This window comes from Heterodontus francisci, chromosome 39 (genome assembly GCF_036365525.1).
Source record: "Heterodontus francisci isolate sHetFra1 chromosome 39, sHetFra1.hap1, whole genome shotgun sequence".
In the NCBI taxonomy this organism is placed as follows: domain Eukaryota; kingdom Metazoa; phylum Chordata; class Chondrichthyes; order Heterodontiformes; family Heterodontidae; genus Heterodontus; species Heterodontus francisci.
The window spans coordinates 35,186,653-35,207,153 of NC_090409.1; the positions used below are offsets into that span (position 1 = coordinate 35,186,653).

Sequence of the window (20,501 nt, forward strand, 5' to 3'; positions counted from 1 at the left end):
TATACCTGGACTTCAAAAGGAATGTGGTCACTGTAAAGTACTTTGGGATGCCTTTACAAAGCCCTGTACAATGTATCTGATTTGACGCATGCTTTAAAGCTCAATTTACAAAACAAATGAGTTATTATTTAGTAATGAAAAAGAGCAGCTTCCAATGGGGTAGCTGAACAGTTCTGACAATTGTCCCTCTCTTGTAGTGAGTTTGAATCCGAACTAAAATAGGCCAATCAGGAGTTTTCATTCTGATTTTCAAAATCATTATCTCTTTTGCTGTGATTATATAAAACTTTGACAACTTAAAATAGCCACTGAAAAACACAGCAATGGAAACCGTATTACAAGCCTTTAAACTGTGGAGAAAAAAATTAAAACAATTAAGGGGTTTCCATTTTTGCTTCGTTGAAATCCTGCCAAAGGTAATCATTCCACCTGATCTTGTTCTGCTCCGATTTCCCTGCTCCAAGATAACGGTCACAAGTAAATTATAAATGCTGTATGAACTGCCATGAGACAATTGGTGGTCATCTATTAATTACCTTTCCTGCTTCGGAAGAATCAATATTGATAAGAGCAAAGCATTCAGCAAAGAATGTGGTTCCTTTGTTCGTTTGTGCAACTGCCTTGGTTTTTCTTGTGGTTTCCTGGTTTTCTAATCTGTTGTGGAAGTGTTGTCTTTTCAAAGCAAAAGACTTGCATCTATATAGCGCCTTCTGCGATCTCAGGACATCCTAAGATGCTTTCCAGCACTCTGGATTTGTTGTCACTGTTGCAAAGTCGGTATTCCCTGCATTAACAACTGTGACTACATTTCAAAAAGTACTTCATTGGCTGGAGAGCACTTTGAGACGTCCACTGGTCGTGAAAGGTGCTATATAAATGCAAGTCTTTCTTTTTTTCACTTGGCCTCTCCACATGACTGAAATCCCTCATCCTTGGTACAGTTCTAGTGAATCTCCTCTGGACCCTTTCCGAGGCTTTCACATCCTTCCTAATCCGCAGAGTGGCCCAATAAAAAAGCACAGGCCCCAATACTGCTCCATTCAGGGTGAGATTCGACCGATTTGACTACACGGAGAGGCATTTGAAAGTTCATAGTTGTAGAGTAGAATTATTTAATAGGTTTTTGTTTGAAGAATCAAATATCACCACCACAATCAGGCCACAAGATTATATGGTCGAAGACATTTTTACAAATTGACTGAAGTTAATGGGACGAATACATTAGGTTATTTTTCTTTTACTGATATCATAGCAGCAAGGGAAGGCTGTCTGATCATCAGGGTCAATGTCTCTCTCTATTGGTTCTCATTGGGTCATCAATCACTGAAACTAGCCAATGGGTTTTGTTGTGAACAATGTTTAATATCTCCAGAGATTGTCTGTCCTTCAGGGCTGTTCAGTTATTGATAATTTACCCCCTATTTTTCTCTCCAAGCCTGAGTTCTGACTTCAGACCAGTAAACTTCAGCTTTGTAGCAGAGTGTGAGTCCCCTGGGAAATGGTGCAGGGGATAAGATCACATTTAGACTCCAGCTCAGTTACACAGCAAACGGAAGATTGCTTCCTTGTCCTATAAGGAGCTGACATCTGGAGCCGATACAATTTGCCCAGAACATCGAGAGCAATGTTTTATATTCTCTGGGTTTTACTCGTCTTCAGAGCTATTCCACCAGGTATGACTATCATCTGGTCAGGTCATTGACATCGTGAGATTTTATTCATTAGTCCCTGTTGCCTGTCTGTCTGTCTATCTGACTGTCTCTGTCTGTTTGTCTATCTGACTGTCTCTCTCTGTCTGACTATGTCTGTCCATCTGTGTGTCTGACTGTATCTCTATCTATCTATGTAGTTCTCAATGTGCTTGCATCTATCTATCTATCTATCTATCGATCTACCAACTAACAACATCTGTCCAATTACCTGTGTGTCGTTCTCTTTTCTGTAATTGGACACGAAAGTCATCAGTAAACATTAGATGAATCTATCAAGTTATTATAAACAGCGTTCACACACCTGAAAGTTTATGATAAAGTTTACATTAAAAATGGCAGTTATTTTATCTGATATGTTACAATATAATGAGCTTAACTGACTATTGGAACTGGGCGGTGAATCTCTCAGCAGAATTGAAGCTTTTCTCGCTGACCAAATATTGGTCACAAAAACAATTTAAATGTGTTTGTGTTTCCTCTCACATTCAGCTTTAACTTCTGCTTTTAAGATCAGTGCAAAAGGAACAGAAATCTATCAGACCTTGCGCAAGATTTCTGTTCCTGTTGCAAATATTCAGGAGGAGTGATTGTGACATTAGGATTGAGTAAGTAAAACCACCCCAAGAGCTTTGTGTTTGGGGAGGGGAAGGATCGCGGGCTGGTAAGGAGTTTACATTAAACTTGATTGAATTCCATTAGATCCTCTTCTAAAGTACATCTATCAGCTGCGGCAATCTTTACACCTTCAATTCCTTTTACTTATTCCAGTACAGCAACAAGGATTTGCATTTGTACAGCACCGTTAATGTAATAAAACATCTCAAGGTGCTTCACAGGAGCTTTATAAAGCAGAATGTGACACCCAGACACATAAGATTATATAAGGGCCGACGTCCAGATGTTTGGTCAAAGAGGTAGGTTTGCAGGAGCATCTCAAAAGAGTATTGAGAGGGAGAGAGGTGGAGAGGCTTGGAGAGGGAATTCCAGAGCTTAGGGCCCCAGGCAGCTGAAGGCAAGGCCGCCAATGGTGGAGCGATGGGAATCGGGGGATGGGCAAGAGGACAGAATTTGGAGGAGCGCAGATATTTTGGAGGGTTTGTGGGCTGGAGGCGATTACAGAGATAGTGAGGTGGGTGAGGCCATGGTCGGCTGGTTGGCATCCTTCCATCTATGAACGATGATGGACTCGCAGTAAGCAATCCATTTAAATGGGGTGTCTTCTCTTGGTGCACCTTTGCTGATGGCTGTGAAGGCCAATCCCTGAGAGGCAGGTTCTGTCACAAGTGCCGCACGTGAAGCTGCCAAGTGACTCTGTGAGTTGTTGTTTTTTGGTGTTGGCACCTGTTGCCAAACTGCTGCAGGAACTGGATATTGTGCTCGTGCACGGCAGTACACAGGATGTGTCGCCATTTCCCTCTTTCACCAACCAGTGACTCTCAAGCATGATAGCTAACATTTAGGGGCTTCAAACATCCTTGAAGCGGAGCTTTGGGCGCCTATGGAGAGATTTGAAAACAAGGATAAGAATTTTAAAATCGAGTCATTGCTTGACTGGGATCCAATGTAGGTCAGTAAGTATGAGGAGGTGGGGGAGGGGGGCGGTGATGGGTGAATGGGACTTGGTGCAAGAAAAGACACAGACAGCAGTGTTTTGGCTGACCTGAAGAAAGTAAATGTGGCAAAGCTGACAAGGCATGGATTAGATATTCCAGTCTAGAAGTAACAAAGACATGGATGAGGATTTCAGCTGCAGGTGAGCTGAGGCAGGGCTCTGGTTGGGTGATGTTACAGAGGTGGGAATAAACCGTCTTAGTGATGGCACAGGTACTTATTTTTAAATTTTATTTATTTAGAGGTACAGCACTGAAACAGGCCCTTCGGACCACCGAGTCTGAGCCGACCATCAACCACCCATTTTAGACTAATCCTACACTAATCCCATATTCCTACCACATCCCCACCTGTCCCTATATTCCCCTACCACTTATCTATACTAGGAGCAATTTATAATGGCTAATTTACCTTTTAACCTGCAAGTCTTTGGCTGTGGGAGTGAACCAGAGCACCCGGCGAAAACCCACACAGACACAGGGAGAACTTGCAAACTCCACACAGGCAGTACCCAGATTTGAACCCAGGTCACTAGAGCTATGAGGCTGTGGTGCTAACCACTGCACCACTGTGCCGCTCACTGTGGTTGGAAGCTCAACTTAGGGTTAAATACAACACTGAGGTGGATAACAGTCTTGTTCATCCTCAGATATTCACCAGGGAGAGGGATGGGGTCATTGGCTGGCGTACAGAGTTTGTAGTGGGGACCACAGACAATACTCGCTGTGTATAAATGCTTTTCCATTTCCCATATCATTCACTGGAAACACGGTCCAAAATCATTTATACAATGGTATTTATGTAGGTTTGCTGTAGATATGCTGAATAATGTGTTACATTTACATCAAAGTAACTAACATTCACAACACACAATTTGTGACAAAATCTTCACATATTCAAGGACGGTGATTTTTTTCCTCCAAAAATATACCTTATTCATAAAAATCTATAAAAAAATACATTACAAAACAGTTCAAACCAGCAACAACATGAGCGCCTTGTACCTGATGACCAGGTTCTTACCCACAATGGAGAGAAAATGCTGCTCCCACATGCTCAGCTTATGTTGTACCCTGGTTACTTGCTTCTTCCAGGTTTTGGCGCATGTCCCGGCCCTTCTGAACCATATCCCCAGCACCTTCAGGTAGTCTATCAGCGAGACTATTAGAGATCTTCTTGCCGGGTACAGTGCAGGTCTGGTCAGGGTGAATCACCAACTCCAGAGCAGACTTGACCCGACTGGCGATGACTTTGGACAGAATCTTGTAGTCTACGTTAAGCAGTGAGATGGGCCTCCAATTTCTGATCTATTAAAGGAAAATGATGATGAAGTAATACTAATCTAAGTGTCTTTCTTTTGGGCCTCCTTATCTCAAGAGACAATGGGTAAGCGCCTGGAGGTGGTCAGTGGTTTGTGAAGCAGCGCCTGGAGTGGCTATAAAGGCCAATTCTAGAGTGACAGGCTTTTCCACAGGTGCTGCAGAGAAATTTGTTTGTCGGGGCTGTTGCACAGTTGGCTCTCCCCTTGCGCCTCTGTCTTTTTTCCTGCCAACTACTAAGTCTCTTCGACTCGCCACATTTTAGCCCTGTCTTTATGGCTGCCCGCCAGCTCTGGCGAACGCTGGCAACTGACTCCCACGACTTGTGATCAATGTCACAGGATTTCATGTTAGGTTTGCAGACGTCTTTATAGCGGAGACATGGACGGCTGGTGGGTCTGATACCAGTGGCGAGCTCGCTGTACAATGTGTCTTTGGGGATCCTGCCATCATCCATGCGGCTCACATGGCCAAGCCATCTCAAGCGCCGCTGACTCAGTAGGGTGTACAAGCTGGGGATGTTGGCCGCCTCAAGGACTTCTGTGTTGGAGATATGGTCCTGCCACCTGATGCCAAGTATTCTCCGGAGGCAGCGAAGATAGAATGAATTGAGACGTCGCTCTTGGCTGACATACGTTGTCCAGGCCTCGCTGCCATAGAGCAAAGTACTGAGGACACAGGCCTGATACACTCGGACTTTTGTGTTCCGTGTCAGTGCGCCATTTTCCCACACTCTCTTGGCCAGTCTGGACATAGCAGTGGAAGCCTTTCCCATACGCTTGTTGATTTCTGCATCTAGAGACAGGTTACTGGTGATAGTTGAGCCTAGGTAGGTGAACCCTTGAACCACTTCCAGAGCGTGGTCGCCAATATTGATGGATGGAGCATTTCTGACGTCCTGCCCCATGATGTTTGTTTTCTTGAGGCTGATGGTTAGGCCAAATTCATTGCAGGCAGCCGCAAACCTGTCGATGAGACTCTGCAGGCACTCTTCAGTTTGAGATGTTAAAGCAGCATCGTCAGCAAAGAGGAGTTCCCTGATGAGGACTTTCCGTACTTTGGACTTCGCTCTTAGACGGGCAAGGTTGAACAACCTGCCCCCTGATCTTGTGTGGAGGAAAATTACTTCTTCAGAGGACTTGAACGCATGTGAAAGCAGCAGGGAGAAGAAAATCCCAAAAAGTGTGGGTGCGAGAACACAGCCCTGTTTCACGCCACTCAGTATAGGAAAGGGCTCTGAGGAGGAGCCACCATGTTGAATTGTGCCTTTCATATTGTCATGGAATGAGGTGATGATACTTAGTAGCTTTGGTGGGCATCCAATCTTTTCTAGTAGTCTGAAGAGACCACGTCTGCTGACGAGGTCAAAGGCTTTGGTGAGATCAATGAAAGCAATGTAGAGGGGCATCTGTTGTTCACGGCATTTCTCCTGTATCTGACGAAGGGAGAACAGCATGTCAACGGTCGATCTCTCTGCACGAAAGCCACACTGTGCCTCAGGGTAGACGCGCTCTGCCAGCTTCTGGAGCCTTACTAATCTAAGTGTACTCTGCAATTATTTGAAGAACGTTAGTATTGATCTGGAGACCTGAGTTCCACCTGATGCTCAGTACAGGTTCTGGGTGATTGTATAGAATTACATTAAATTTACATCACAGAGACAAACCATTCAGCCCAACAGGGCTATGCTGATGTTTATGCTCCACACAAGCCTCCTCCACTTTACTCCATCTTGCCTGATCAACATATCCTGATATTTTTTTCTCCCTCATGTGTTTATCTAACTCCCCCTTAAATGTATCTTTGCAATTCCTCAGCCACTCCTTGTGGTAGCACATTCCACATTCTCACCAATCTCTGGGTAAAGAAGTTTCTCCTGAATTCCCGATTGGATTTATTAATGACTCTCTTATATTTAAGACCCATACTTTTGGACTCCCCCACAAATGGAAATATCTTCTCTACCCCTACCCTATCAAACCCTTTGATAATTTTAAAGACCTCTCTTAGGTCACCCCTTGGCCTTCTATTTTCAAGAAAAGAGCCCCAGCCTTATGAACCTTTCCTCATAGTTACAACCTCTCAGTTCTGGTGTCATCCTTGTATATCTATTTTACACCTTCTGCAGTTCCGCTGTATCCTTTCTGTAATGTGGAAACCAGAACCTAGCTGCTCTTTACTTTTATACAGCATGTTACCCGTTAATTACACTGACTACCTCTTAGGTTAAAAGTCTCTGACTATTCTTGCCTTTGATGCCTTCCCTTTAATGCCTCACAGCAGTAATTGTACTTATCCAGAGATGAAGGTAAATTTGTGGCATGCCAACAGCTCCATTTGTTTACTCACATGTCCTCACTTGATCTTGGGTTGGGAAGCTCGACTGGGAGAGGCTGGAGAGAAGTAGTGTGTACCATTTACAAGATGCACTGCAGCAACGCACCAAGGCTCCTCTACCTCTACCCCTACCACCTAGAAGGACAAGGACAGCAAATGCATGGGAACACCACCACCTGCAAGTTCCCCTCCAAGTCACACACCATCCTGACTTGGAACTATATCGCCGTTCCTTCACTGTAACTGGGTCTAAATCCTGAACCTCCCTTCCTAACATCCTTCTTAACAGCACTGTGGGTGTACCTACCCAACATGGTGGTTCAAAAAGGCAGCTCACCGCCACCTTCTCAAGGGCAAGTAGGGATGGGCAATAATTGCTGTCCTCGCCAGCAACGCTCCCATCCCAGGAATGAATAATAAAAAGCACCTACAGCCAGCCCAAATGTCCTGAAGGTAATGGTGGGGGCAGGAACCAGGGCTGTGAAAGCTTCTTGGGGAGCACTGCCTTCCACTGACCCAAGAATAGGAGGGAGGTGTTTTTTCACAAGTTAGCAAGTCAGCCTAGACCAGCTGCCCATCTCACTGGTGAGTGGAATCTCCAACAATGGAGAGGAGCTCAATCAAGAGAGATGGGGGCAGGACCCGAGCCCAAGTTGATTGTTTGACAAAGCAAATATATTAGTGTCAGTGCCATGAGGCACTATTATTTCAGCTTTCGATATTTTCATTACAGGGGTCTCCTTCAAGTCACATTCATTTTCTAAGATGTGTTATTTTCAACCATCCGTCTCCTGTTACGTATAAATGGCTGCTTGAATATTGGAACATGGGAATGGCAGGAGGCCATTCAGCCCCTCGAGCTTGTTCTGCCATTCAATGAGATTATGGCTGATCTCCTTCCATCTTCATTTACCTTTTGCTCCACATTGCTATATCCCTTTGGTTGATAGAAATCGAGCCATCTCAGTTGTAAAATTAACATTGATCCGGCATTAATGACCATTTACGGAAGGCAGTTCCAAACTTCTACCCTTTGTGTTTCTTTGGCTCTAATTTTTACGCTATGTCTCCTTAGTCCTAGATTCCCAACCATCAGAAATACTTTCTCTCCAACTGTTACCCTTAATATCCTGAAAACGTTGATCAAATCACCCCTTAGCCTTGCAAACTCCGGGGAAAGCACCCTGATTTTGTGCAATCGCTCCTCAAAATTTAACCCGCACGTAGGTTTTTTAAAAATTCTTTCATGGGAGGTGGGCACCACTGGCCATCCTCAAATGTCCTTAACAATGGAGTGACCTGCTGGGCCATTTCAGAGGGCAGTTAAGAGTCAACCACATTGCTGTGGGTCTGGAGTCAAATGTAGGCCAGACCGAGTAAGGACAGCAGATTTCCTTCCCGAAAGGACATGAGTGAACCAAATGGGTTTATTATGACAATCGATGATAGTTTCATGGCACCATTACTGAGACTAGCTTTCAGTACAGATTTTTATTATTAATTGAATTTAAATCCACCAGTGCCATGGCAGGGGAGATTGGAACCCATGTCCCCAGGGCATTATCCTGGGCTGCTGGATTACTAGCTCAGTGACATTACCACTACACCACCATCAAGTTTATAGAGTGGGCACTAATTATCTCCCTATACCTTTGATTGCCAAAACTACACCTTCCAAGATGCGCAGATTTTAAATCTCACCCAGCAACCAATGATGCCACGTCAAGCCTGTCGTACGAATGAAGCGCAAGCTGAATAATTGAATGCATTATATATATGCCAACATTGATGTGCCTTTAAATCCTCTTACTTGTTTTGTACAGATTCTGCTTCCAAACAGACCAGTAATGTCATCCTTTCGACTGATTCTGCCTCCGTGCTGCTGCCTTGCTTCAACCAGATCTGGGATCCAGAAACTGTGAGCTGGTATTTCAAATCTTCTGAAAACACTGGGTACACCATCTGCTCGGTTAGTGAGTCAACCCCCCGGTGTAAGTCTACCGCACACCCACACATCGCTCTCGCTGAAGCGGACTGCTTTGGGACAAAAGATTTCTCACTTTTATTCACACCAGCACTGAGGGATGGTGGACGCTACACTTGCGGTGTGCATGTGCGTGAAGGGACCTCGCATGTTATCGGAACCCAGCTGATAGTTTTCAGAGGTAGGCCACTGAAAATAACTATCTTTTTCTCGTGAGTTACCAGTCCATTCAGTTGTGAGATGCAGTGCTGTTTGGAACCATTACTGTCTGTGCATATTTCAGCTCTGTAACCAGTGGCATATTATGGAAGACAGGCTAAAATGATCATTACACTCAGTTGTGTTCCAAAGGTGCCTCACCACCAGCTTCTCAAGGGCAATCGATATTGGCCAGCAACACCCACACCCCATGAATGAAAATGCTCGCTTCCCACTGCCACCACTGTGGCTGAAAGAGGGAGACACTGGAGGGACGGTTTTATTAAACAAAGACCCCACCAGTTCTGCTATAATTACACCCAATGCTTAGAACACATCAGTGACTCCCCTTCAAAAGTATTTATATTGGCTCTGACATTCTCTGGGGTATCTGGAGGCTGTGAAAGGCGCTACAGAAATGCAAGTATGTTAGCATTGCGATGTCAGGTTTCAAAGAATAAAGTTCAAAGCCCTTTCATTTCCCTGTTTTCATTATCGTGTTGTACTGCAGTATTTGTGACTCCAAAAAGGACGCTTGCTCTGGGAAGCACTGTAAGCTTCACCATGGAGATATCGGATTCATCCTATACCAACAACATCGCCTGGGACAATCAAACTGCTCGTGGAACCGTTAATGGAATTGAATTTCAGTGGAAACACAATGGCGCATCGATTGTGAGGGAGAGGCGCCACTCTCTGGATTCAAGAAATTTCAACATCAGTTGCTTTCAAAAGGAGGATATTGGAGAGTACACATTGAGTGTAAGATTGAAAGATGGGATGATGGCCTCTTATAGCGAGAGGTTGGAAGTAGCAGGTGAGCTGTTGTCTAACCTTTTTAGTTATAGATTGGAATTGTTTACTAAAGAAGGATAGAGTCTCCATGACATTCAGCAAGTCGCTGCAATGTTAATCTAAATGCTTAAAGTGTGGATTGACCACTGACCTTTCACCATTGTAACTTGGATATCGATCTAATGAGAAGGGGAGAGACAAATGGTCCTTCATTTTGGGGACAGGAACCCGGGAATGATCCCGACCCGCATCCATATCCTGAAGGAATACGAATTAGGAGCAGGAGTAGACCACTCGGCCCCTTGAGTCTGTTCCACCATTCAACAAGATCATCCTGACTCATACTCATATCCTAAAGGCAGGAGATTCCGCCCGATGCACACGAACACATTGCTGAAGATGACGGTTTTTACATGAGATTTCAGATTTCCAGCATCCGCAGTATTTTGCTTTTATATTATTGTACATGACACATCCCGGCAGCCCTGATACTCCAGCTGTCAAAACCCCCTCCACTATCCCGAGAACGATGGGTGACCCTGCCCCAGGAGGCGATGCCTCCATCCAGCCTTAGGAATCATCGAGTCATACAGTACAGAAGGAGGCCATTCGGTCCATCATACCTGTGCTGGATTCTTGAAAGAGCAACCCAATTAGTCCCACTCCCCTGCTCTTTCCCCATAGTTCTGCATGTTTTCCCTTTTTAAGTGAACTCCCAGAGTTTAGTCAGAGCGAGTGGCAGGAAATACAACAAAGATGTTCGTTCCTCACTCAGATGTAATTTGTGCACATGTGAATAGTGACTGGGAAATGTCAACGATGCACAGAAAACCTACCCATAGTGTGTGTTGCCTCGGCTCCCACACTCCCCAGTACAGGATTGTAATCCACAGCCATTACCTAACTAGTTAACTGTTTTTCCCCCCAAAATATATTTTATTCATAAAAATCTGTAAAAAAAACACATTACAAAACAATTCAAATTTGACATTTCAGAAAGTGCAATAGAACTCAGAGTCCTTTGATACAGGCTGTGAGTTTCCTCACAACTCTTCCATTCCATTTTACGTGCAATGTACATTTACATTACACAGCAAAAACATACATTGGTGCATACAGCCCAACGGGTTTTACATCGGTCCAGCCCCTCAGTTCACTATGACGGGAGGACCTTACACTGTGGTCTTTCCCCATTGAGTCTTTGCTGCGGCTGCCCCAAGCTTTAGTGCGTCCCTCAGCATGTAGTCCTGGACCTAGGAATGTGCCAGTCTGCAACATTCGGTCGTGGACAACTCTTTGCACTGGAAGACCAGCAAGTTTCAGGCAGATCAAAGAGTGTCTTTCACCTAATTGAAGGTCCTCCAGCAGCAGTTGATGTTTATCTCGGTGTGCGTCCCTGGAAACAACCCGTACAGCACTGAGTCCTGTGTTACAGAGCTGTTAACTGGTTCAACAGGCTACAATAGAACCACATAACTAATCAAATAACCTGCCAGGATGTTGATAAGCTGCGAACAGCAGGAAACCACAAGACAGTGAGTGAAACCATGTACAGTTACTGTAACACTGCTAAACAGACCTCAGTTTCATTGTCTGTTGCGTAACCTGAAGGCCAAATTCAATCAGTGTTTCTGACAGGAAATGATTCTGACCACAATATTTATAACTGATTGCAATATGTCTTCATTTTTACTGCAGAAGCCTCTCCTAAATCTTCAATAATTGTGGGTATCATCCTGGCGGTTATAGGGGTCGCATGTTTAATAGCGACAGTTATTGTCATTTACATTTACAAGAGGACAAAACTCATTCAGCAAAACCAACCTGGTAAGATTCTAATTGTTCAGTGAATATGCTGGTGATATATCTTTATATATTAGAGAGAAACGGGAGAGAGAGAGAGAGAGAGAGGGATCTCTGTGTGGTCTGAATGTGCCCTTATTTTGTTTATCTGCCTTCTGTTTGGTTTCTGGTCAAAAGATCTTATTGGAGGCAAAGTGGAGAAACTTCTCAGTCAGTTCATTCACAGTATGGTTTTTTAAAAATTCATTCTTGGGATGTGGGCATCACTGGCCAGGCCAGCATTTATTGCCCATCCCTAATTGCCCTGGAGAAGGTGGTGGTGAGCTGCCTTCTTGAACCGCTGCAGTCCATGTGGGGTTGGTACACCCACAGTGCTGTTAGGAAGGGAGTTCCAGGATTTTGACCCAGCAACAGTGAAGGAACGGCGATATCGTTCCAAGTCAGGATGGTGTGTGACTTGGAGGGGAACTTGCAGGTGGTGATGTTCCCATGTATCTGCTGCTCTTGTCCGTCTAGGTGGAAGAGGTCGCGGGTTTGTAAAGTGCTGTCGAAGGATACTTGGTGAGTTGCTGCAGTGCATCTTGTAGATGGTACACACAAATTCTCACATTAATCACACAAATTACCTTGTTTAGAGATATATCAAAGATATGAACATCAGTCATACTGAGGACCTGGGCAAATCGTGATGCAGTGTAGGGACACACTGGGGGTGAAATTGGAAATGAGCTCAGACACCAAACAGGCCGTGTGGTATCCATGGCCTGTTATACAACAGGCCCAATACTCAGTCCCAATAACTTCAATAGGACCTGAATATCAGGTGTGGCATATAACAGGAAACTCCGCCTGTCCAAATTCCCCACGGTGTCAATGCAATGGAATAGATGTGTAATGGGAACTTGTAATCTGGAAAGTAAATGTGCAAATTGTAAAGGACAGCCATTGGGGGCTATTTTCCTTCACGACTGTGTCTGTGTGTGTAGTGTTGAGGTGAGTCCCATTTTAGAAAGGAGGTTAGTAATTGGACACTTTTTATTGTAACATGATAGGTGGTAAGTGGCAGTGTAATCAGTGGGAACCATTAGGAAGAAGTGAATTGTCATCATTCAATGACATATTGCTGAATATCTTTGTCACCATCAATCTTTATTATTCTAACTTGTTATTTTTTCATTGTCACCAGGAAACTACGTCAATGTTCCTCTTCAACCCAGGGGTTCCAATCAGGTAAACTCAACTCTCACTAACTATACTGGAGAGAGGGTCCTTCTCCAGGCACTGGCTACAGCTAAACCATTAACTAATGTTTCTTCAGCACATTTCACCTGACAACCAGAGCACCTCTCCTTTATTTCCTTTAGCTTTCAATATCTGACATTCTATTTCACTGGATGTCCTGTAATGTTGAATTCCAGACACCAATTCACCTCAAATGTGACCCTGCTCCAACACTTGGGGCAGGGAGAGGATTATTAACATAGCACAGAACAGGGATTTACCAGGATAAAAACAAAATACTGCGGATGCTGGAAATCTGAAATAAAAACAGAAAGTGCTGGAAATACTCAGCAGGTCTGGCAGCATCTGTGGAGAGAGAAACAGACTTAACATTTCAGGTACTTTTGAAAGGTTATCGACCTTCCCATGAGAATATTGGTTCCGGCACTTACTGATTTTATTTGCGATTAGCCATGGACTTTTTCTGTTTTCTCTGGCTCAGTATAGCACAATGTAATACTTTAGTCGGGAGCACTTTTCCCACAGTAAGTGTGAACAGAACCTACTTCTGAAGATCCTCATTGCATCATGATTTGTTGACCATCCCTAGAGCAGAATACTAACAGCATCATTCAGCCCAGTGTCTCTGGGGTTTAATGGTAGACTGGATTCTGTTACAGTAAAGTATATTGTTATTGTTGTGTTTATGTATCTGTTTGTGCTCATTGCCTCTCAGTCTTTGCAGAGATGTCAGGGTAATCTGTTTTCATTTCCTCTCACCATGCTCACATTTTGTTTCAGAATGCAGCTGAGCTGGACTCTGCCTACATGGTGAGTGAACTTGAGAGAAAGGCAGCTTCTGTTACAAACCTTGTTTTAACCAAATGAATCACCGTCGTAAACCTTCATGTTTGTTTTGTATTCTTTCTTAAAGACATTGAATTTGAACGAGCGGTCCTTATACAGCCAGCTTCAGAGGTAGGATTTATCATTAACCACAGTTCATCATTGTCCTTCCTCATTCTTTTCTTTATCACTCAGTAAAAGTAGCCTTTTATATTCAGATCTGTTGGTCTATTTATACTATTTTCTCCCATATATATTCTACATTCGCAAGCAATGGCAAATGATTTTGTAGCGATTTAGTGTCTCTCGCTCGGTATTTTAAACAGAGTTGGTGTTTTGAATTGTCTCTGTGCAGGTTCTGTATTGTGTATAATCTTTAGACAGCTTAAATTCATCAACAATTCTCCATATTGGCCATCACGGGGTTCGGTGCTCCCTGATCTACATTGGCTCCCAGTTACATGACGTCGTGATGTAAAATGCTGATCCTGGTTTTCAAATCCCTCCCTATCTCTGTCACCTCCTCCAGCCCCACATCCCTCCGAGATCTCTGTGCCCCTCTAATTCCAGCCTCTTGATCATCCCCCGATTTCCATCGCTCCACCATTGGCAGCTGTGCCTTCTGCTGCCGTGCCCTACGCTCTGAAATTCCCTCCCTAAACCTCTCTGCGTCTCTCCCTCGCTTTCCTCCTTGAAGAATCTCCTTAAAACCTTGACCAAGGTTTTGGTCATCTGACCTAATATCACCTGATGTGCCTCTGTGAAACATCTTAGGATATTTAATTACATTAAAGGTGCTATATAAATGTAAGTTGTTGTTGGTGTATCCTGCTGCTCTTACCTAGTCGATTGTTTCTCTCCTAGATAACACCTCATCGGAAGCTCAGGACTGAGTGACATTAATCTCTGAATGTTGGGATAACTGAACATTATGTCAAGCAGCCCAAGACATTTCCATCTGCATTAGAGATGTGATGTTTCTCAATCCAGGGCCATAACAGTTGTGTTCACCTGATATTTTAGCATCAAGCTTTCTCTGCATGGCGAGGGGTTCAGTCTTTTCTGTGGTGCTGTTCCATCAGGCCTCTTCATCCTTATCTAAGAAACAATTGGTGTTTACCTGATGTCTGCTCCACCCTCCCTCACAGCGTCCTAAATGTGCTTCACTGACAATGCATTACACCGATAATCCATCACTTTAGATGGATTTGTCATTTTACTTTGCACTTTCATGTGGTTTCTTCTGTGTTCAATGCTGTGCCACCTCTGATATTGGGAATATTTTAAAGTTAAGTGAAAGATTTAGCTGACAGTTTCCATCTTTGTGTATTTCCCTGCAACTGGCTGAGTTTAAAAAAAAGTTGCAAATTAAACTTTATAAAACGTGCAATTATAATGAATTCAGCAACACATGAGCTGGTTGGAGGCATGAAAGCAACCTGATTCTCAATATGTTCCTTTCTATCTGCTTAAAGAGAGAAGTTGGAACTAGGGTTGTATCGCCCACTTGTTTTATCAATGGCCAAGTTGAAAATGTTCCCCAGTGTCCAATAGGCACACAACATGGTGGGAGATAAAACCTTGTGTCAGAGAACTTTAACTGGGGTGGGTTTCTCTGCTTCAGGTGAATCTGGAGATGATTTATGCAAATTTTATATTTAAATCTGTCAGGTAAACTAATCTCTCATATTCAGCATTTTCTTCTGTAAAGTTTGCTTACACGAGCTTGTACAGATATATGGTCCTATGCACACACACAATTTGCTTAGTTCTGTTTGATTTGTTCTGTTTCACATCACAGATGTAATTAACCAGTCTCTTGGACACATTTCAAAATGAGCAACAAGATTTTTATTGAAGTGCAATAAATGATGAGAGTTCTGTGCATGGTTCACGGACACAGTGAAAACTGGAGAACCCGTTGTATATTATGACCCCTCTGCACCCCTTCCAACGTTCCCTCCTCACCTCTTCCAACATTCCCTCCTCACCCTCCTCCAGACATTTCATATATACAGGTGATAACCACAGCATGGTGGCAATTGCGCCATGTTAACACACCAGGAGTGTTAGATGGGACAGTGTAGAGGGAGCTTTACTCTGTATCGATCCCCATGCTATACCTTTCCTGGGAGTGTTTGATGGGGACAGTGTAGAGGGAGCTTTACTCTAAATCTAACCATGTTTTTTTTTCTCTTCGAAGGATGCCTTTAAACCCCAGGCCCCTTTTATTTCTGTCAAGGGGGCATTCATTCCTCAGGCTCCCTTTATAAGTATTTTAAATAAATAACTTTATTAAACACAGGTAAATAAAGCAAAACTCAAATTAAGATGTAGGTTTCTGTATCTATGATGCACTCCACCCACTGTGGTACCGTCTCGCCATGGAAGGCCTCAAGCGAACTGGTGGACACCGCATGTTCCCTTTCCATGAACAGCCAGGTGCGAATGTAACCTCAGAAGAGGGATTCTCCTGATGGCCCGTAGCCTTGCCCTGTGAAATGCAACCTTGGCCAGGCCCAGGAGCAGACCGATGAGAAGATCCTCCTCAGGGCCCACCCCCCTCCACACTGGGTGGCCAAAGATCAGGGGAATGGGGCTTATGTGCAGTGAAAACCTGAAGAGCAGCCCCTTTAAATATTCAAATAGGGACTGCAACCTCGCACACTCCATATAAACATGGAACAAGGAACCAGCACTCGTGGTACTGGGATTAAGGGACTCAGTCATATGGAGAAGCTGTGGTTGTTCTCTTTAGACCAAAGAAGATTAATCAGGAGTGTTCAAAATCGTGAACAGTTCTGCTTAATAAGGAGAAACTGTTTCCAGTGGCAGAAGGGTCAGGATTCAAAGGACACAGATTTAAGGGGATTGGCAACGAAACTAAAGGCAACGCAAGGAGGTAAAAAATACACAGCGAGTTGTGATGATGAGGAATGTGCTGTCTGAAAGGTGGTGGAAGCAGATTCAATATTAACTTACAAAAAGGCAAAGTAATTCCACAGCAAGAATAAGGGGAGTGAGGGGAGGGGGGGGGGGGGGGGGGGGAAGGAAAAGATTAGACAGTGGAAGTGAAAACCCTGAAGTCATTTCAGAAGCAGCTGCAATGGGGAATCTTTTCCCTCCCTGGGTGATTGCATAAAAAAAGGGGCCAAGCAGTTTCTTTCTCAGACCTGTGCTTAAAATTATGCAGCACCACCCTCTGCTGACGGATGGACGGTCCTTCACCAATGGAGGGGAAATCATGAGGGTTTCATTGAAGTCCATATGGGAGCTCGAGCACAACCTGGGCGGGGAGCGACAATTCATTCACCAATGTACAGAGTATCTGAACACACGTGGATGGTGCAATTGTTCTACAGAATGCCCGTTTCACCTTCCAATGTGAAAAGGGGAGAGAGCGGACAGAAGGAAAGACCTTGGAGTGACTGAGTTGGTGAGGGGTCAATGGCTATGTACAGCTCCCACAATCCACAGCTGCTGGGAACGGCCCCTATCTGCAGCACGGGCCGCGATTACCTCTGGGAGAAGTCTCCGCACATGCGCATTTCCACCAACGCTTGAACCGCCGCTTTTTTTATTCTTCCGCGGTCACATTTTCACTTTCCTCGATTCAGTCAAGAAATGAAACCGCCTTCAATTTTTTGACTGTAATAAACGGCCGGAGGATGACGTCACACAATCCCGCCTTTGCGTCACCGCGTCCTGATTGGATGTTGTTCCCCACGTGTCTGCGGAGGGGCGGGGCCACGAGGCCGTCTCCACCTGTGACCTGCGGGTGGGGGAGGAATCAGCGCCAAACTCTTAAAGGGACCCTGCACCACCAGACCTTCCCTTCGTTTTGATCCTTACCGTGAGCCAGCAGGATTTTGAACGAGGCTGAGAACCAAACGAAATTTATTGTCTTCAATATTCTTTTATGGTGCAAATGCTCAATCTTATTTTCTGGGAGCTGATGTTCACAGAATCATAGAATGCTAACAGCACTGAAGGAGGCCATTCAGGCTGTCATGTCTGTGCCAGCTCTCTGCAAGAGCAATTCACCAGGTCCCACACCTCTGCCTATCAAAAAGAGCAGTGGTCCTAATATGAACCTGGGGGGAACACGGTCCTAATATGAACCTGGGGGGAAAACACGGTCCTAATATGCACCTAGGGGGAAAACATGGTCCTAATATGCACCTAGGGGGAAAACACGGTCCTAATATGAACCTGGGGGGAACCACGGTCCTAATATGAACCTAGGGGGGAACACAGTCCTAATATGCACCTAGGGGGAAAACACGGTCCTAATATGAACCTGGGGGGGAACACAGTCCTAATATGAACCTGGGGGAAACACGGTCCTAATATGAAGCTGGGGGGAAACACGGTCCTCATATGAACCTAGGGGGAACACGGTCCTAATATGAACCTAGGGGGGAACACATACTGTCCATCCGACTGCTCACCACCTCTGGTCCAGTACACCTACTCAGCATCTATGCTCCAACACTCTGTTCCGCACCTGAAGCTAAAGACCAGTTCTATGAACAACTCCATAACATCATTAGCAGCATCCCCAACACCGAACACCTATTCCTGCTGGGGGACTTTAATGCCAGGGTTGGGGCCGACCATGACTCATGGCCCTCCTGCCTTGGGCGCTATGGCGTTGGAAGGATGAATGAGAACGGGCAGAGACTGCTTGAGTTGTGTACCTATCATAACCTCTGCATCACCAACTCGTTCTTTCACACTAAACCCTGTCACCAGGTTTCATGGAGGCACCCAAGATCACGTCGTTGGCACCAGCTAGACCTCATTGTCACAAGGCGAGCCGCCTTAAACAGTGTTCAAATCACACGCAGCTTCCACAGTGCGGACTGCGACACCGACCACTCCCTGGTGTGCAGCAAGGTTCGACTCAGACCAAAGAAGTTGCATCATTCCAAGCAGAAGGGCCACCCGCGCATCAACACGAGCAGAATTTCTCACCCACAGCTGTTACAAAAATTTCTAAATTCACTTGTAACAGCCCTTCAAAACACTCCCACAGGGGATGCTGAGACCAAGTGGGCCCACATCAGAGACGCCATCTATGAGTCAGCTTTGACCACCTACGGCAAAAGTGCGAAGAGAAATGCAGACTGGTTTCAATCTCATAATGAAGAGCTGGAACCTGTCATAGCCGCTAAGCGCATTGCACTTTTGAACTACAAGAAAGCCCCCAGCGATTTAACATCCGCAGCACTTAAAGCAGCCAGAAGTACTGCACAAAGAACAGCTAGGCGTTGCGCAAACGACTACTGGCAACACCTATGCAGTCATATTCAGCTGGCCTCAGACACTGGAAACATCAGAGGAATGTATGATGGCATGAAGAGAGCTCTTGGGCCAACCATCAAGAAGATCACCCCCCTCAAATCTAAATCGGGGGACATAATCACTGACCAACGCAAACAGATGGACCGCTGGGTTGAGCACTACCTAGAACTGTACTCCAGGGAGAATGCTGTCACTGAGACTGCCCTCAATGCAGCCCAGCCTCTACCAGTCATGGATGAGCTGGACATACAGCCAAGCAAATCGGAACTCAGTGATGCCATTGATTCCCTAGCCAGCGGAAAAGCCCCTGGGAAGGACAGCATTACCCCTGAAATAATCAAGAGTGCCAAGCCTGCTATACTCTCAGCACTACATGAACTGCTATGCCTGTGCTGGGACGAGGGAGCAGTACCCCAGGACATGCGCGATGCCAACATCATCACCCTCTATAAAAACAAAGGTGACCGCGGTGACTGCAACAACTACCGTGGAATCTCCCTGCTCAGCATAGTGGGGAAAGTCTTTGCTCGAGTCGCTCTGAACAGGCTCCAGAAGCTGGCCGAGCGCGTCTACCCTGAGGCACAGTGTGGCTTTCGTGCAGAGAGATCGACTATTGACATGCTGTTCTCCCTTCGTCAGATACAGGAGAAATGCCGTGAACAACAGATGCCCCTCTACATTGCTTTCATTGATCTCACCAAAGCCTTTGACCTCGTCAGCAGACGTGGTCTCTTCAGACTACTAGAAAAGATCGGATGTCCACCAAAGCTACTAAGTATCATCACCTCATTCCATGACAATATGAAAGGCACAATTCAACATGGTGGCTCCTCATCAGAGCCCTTTCCTATCCTGAGTGGTGTGAAACAGGGCTGTGTTCTCGCACCCACACTTTTTGGGATTTTCTTCTCCCTGCTGCTTTCACATGCGTTCAAATCCTCTGAAGAAGGAATTTTCCTCCACACAAGATCAGGGGGCAGGCTGTTCAACCTTGCCCGTCTAAGAGCGAAGTCCAAAGTACGGAAAGTCCTCATCAGAGAACTCCTCTTTGCTGACGATGCTGCTTTAACATCTCACACTGAAGAATGCCTGCAGAGTCTCATCGACAGGTTTGCGTCTGCCTGCAATGAATTTGGCCTAACCATCAGCCTCAAGAAAACGAACATCATGGGGCAGGATGTCAGAAATGCTCCATCCATCAATATTGGCGACCACGCTCTGGAAGTGGTTCAAGAGTTCACCTACCTAGGCTCAACTATCACCAGTAACCTGTCTCTAGATGCAGAAATCAACAAGCGCATGGGTAAGGCTTCCACTGCTATGTCCAGACTGGCCAAGAGAGTGTGGGAAAATGGCGCACTGACACGG

General features: G+C 45.1%; 1 protein-coding gene across 1 annotated transcript; it reads left to right on the forward strand.

Annotated features, from left to right (window-relative positions):
- Positions 1-1,413: 1,413 nt before the first annotated feature.
- Positions 1,414-16,087, forward strand: LOC137352926 (uncharacterized). Its single transcript, XM_068018781.1, has 8 exons — positions 1,414-1,673; positions 8,803-9,144; positions 9,673-9,978; positions 11,655-11,783; positions 12,946-12,989; positions 13,782-13,811; positions 13,915-13,958; positions 14,691-16,087. Exons 1-8 carry the CDS (start codon positions 1,625-1,627, stop codon positions 14,692-14,694), a joined length of 948 nt encoding a protein of 315 aa, XP_067874882.1. The 5' UTR covers positions 1,414-1,624; the 3' UTR covers positions 14,695-16,087.
- The last annotated feature ends 4,414 nt before the right edge of the window (positions 16,088-20,501 follow it).

Coding starts and splice junctions, on each gene's coding strand:
- LOC137352926 (XM_068018781.1), top strand. CDS start 1,625: ATGTTTTATATTCTCTGGGTTTTACTCGTCTTCAGAGCTATTCCACCA. Junction 9,979..11,654: donor CGAGAGGTTGGAAGTAGCAG/GTGAGCTGTTGT, acceptor TTTTTACTGCAG/AAGCCTCTCCTAAATCTTCA. Junction 12,990..13,781: donor AACCCAGGGGTTCCAATCAG/GTAAACTCAACT, acceptor ATTTTGTTTCAG/AATGCAGCTGAGCTGGACTC.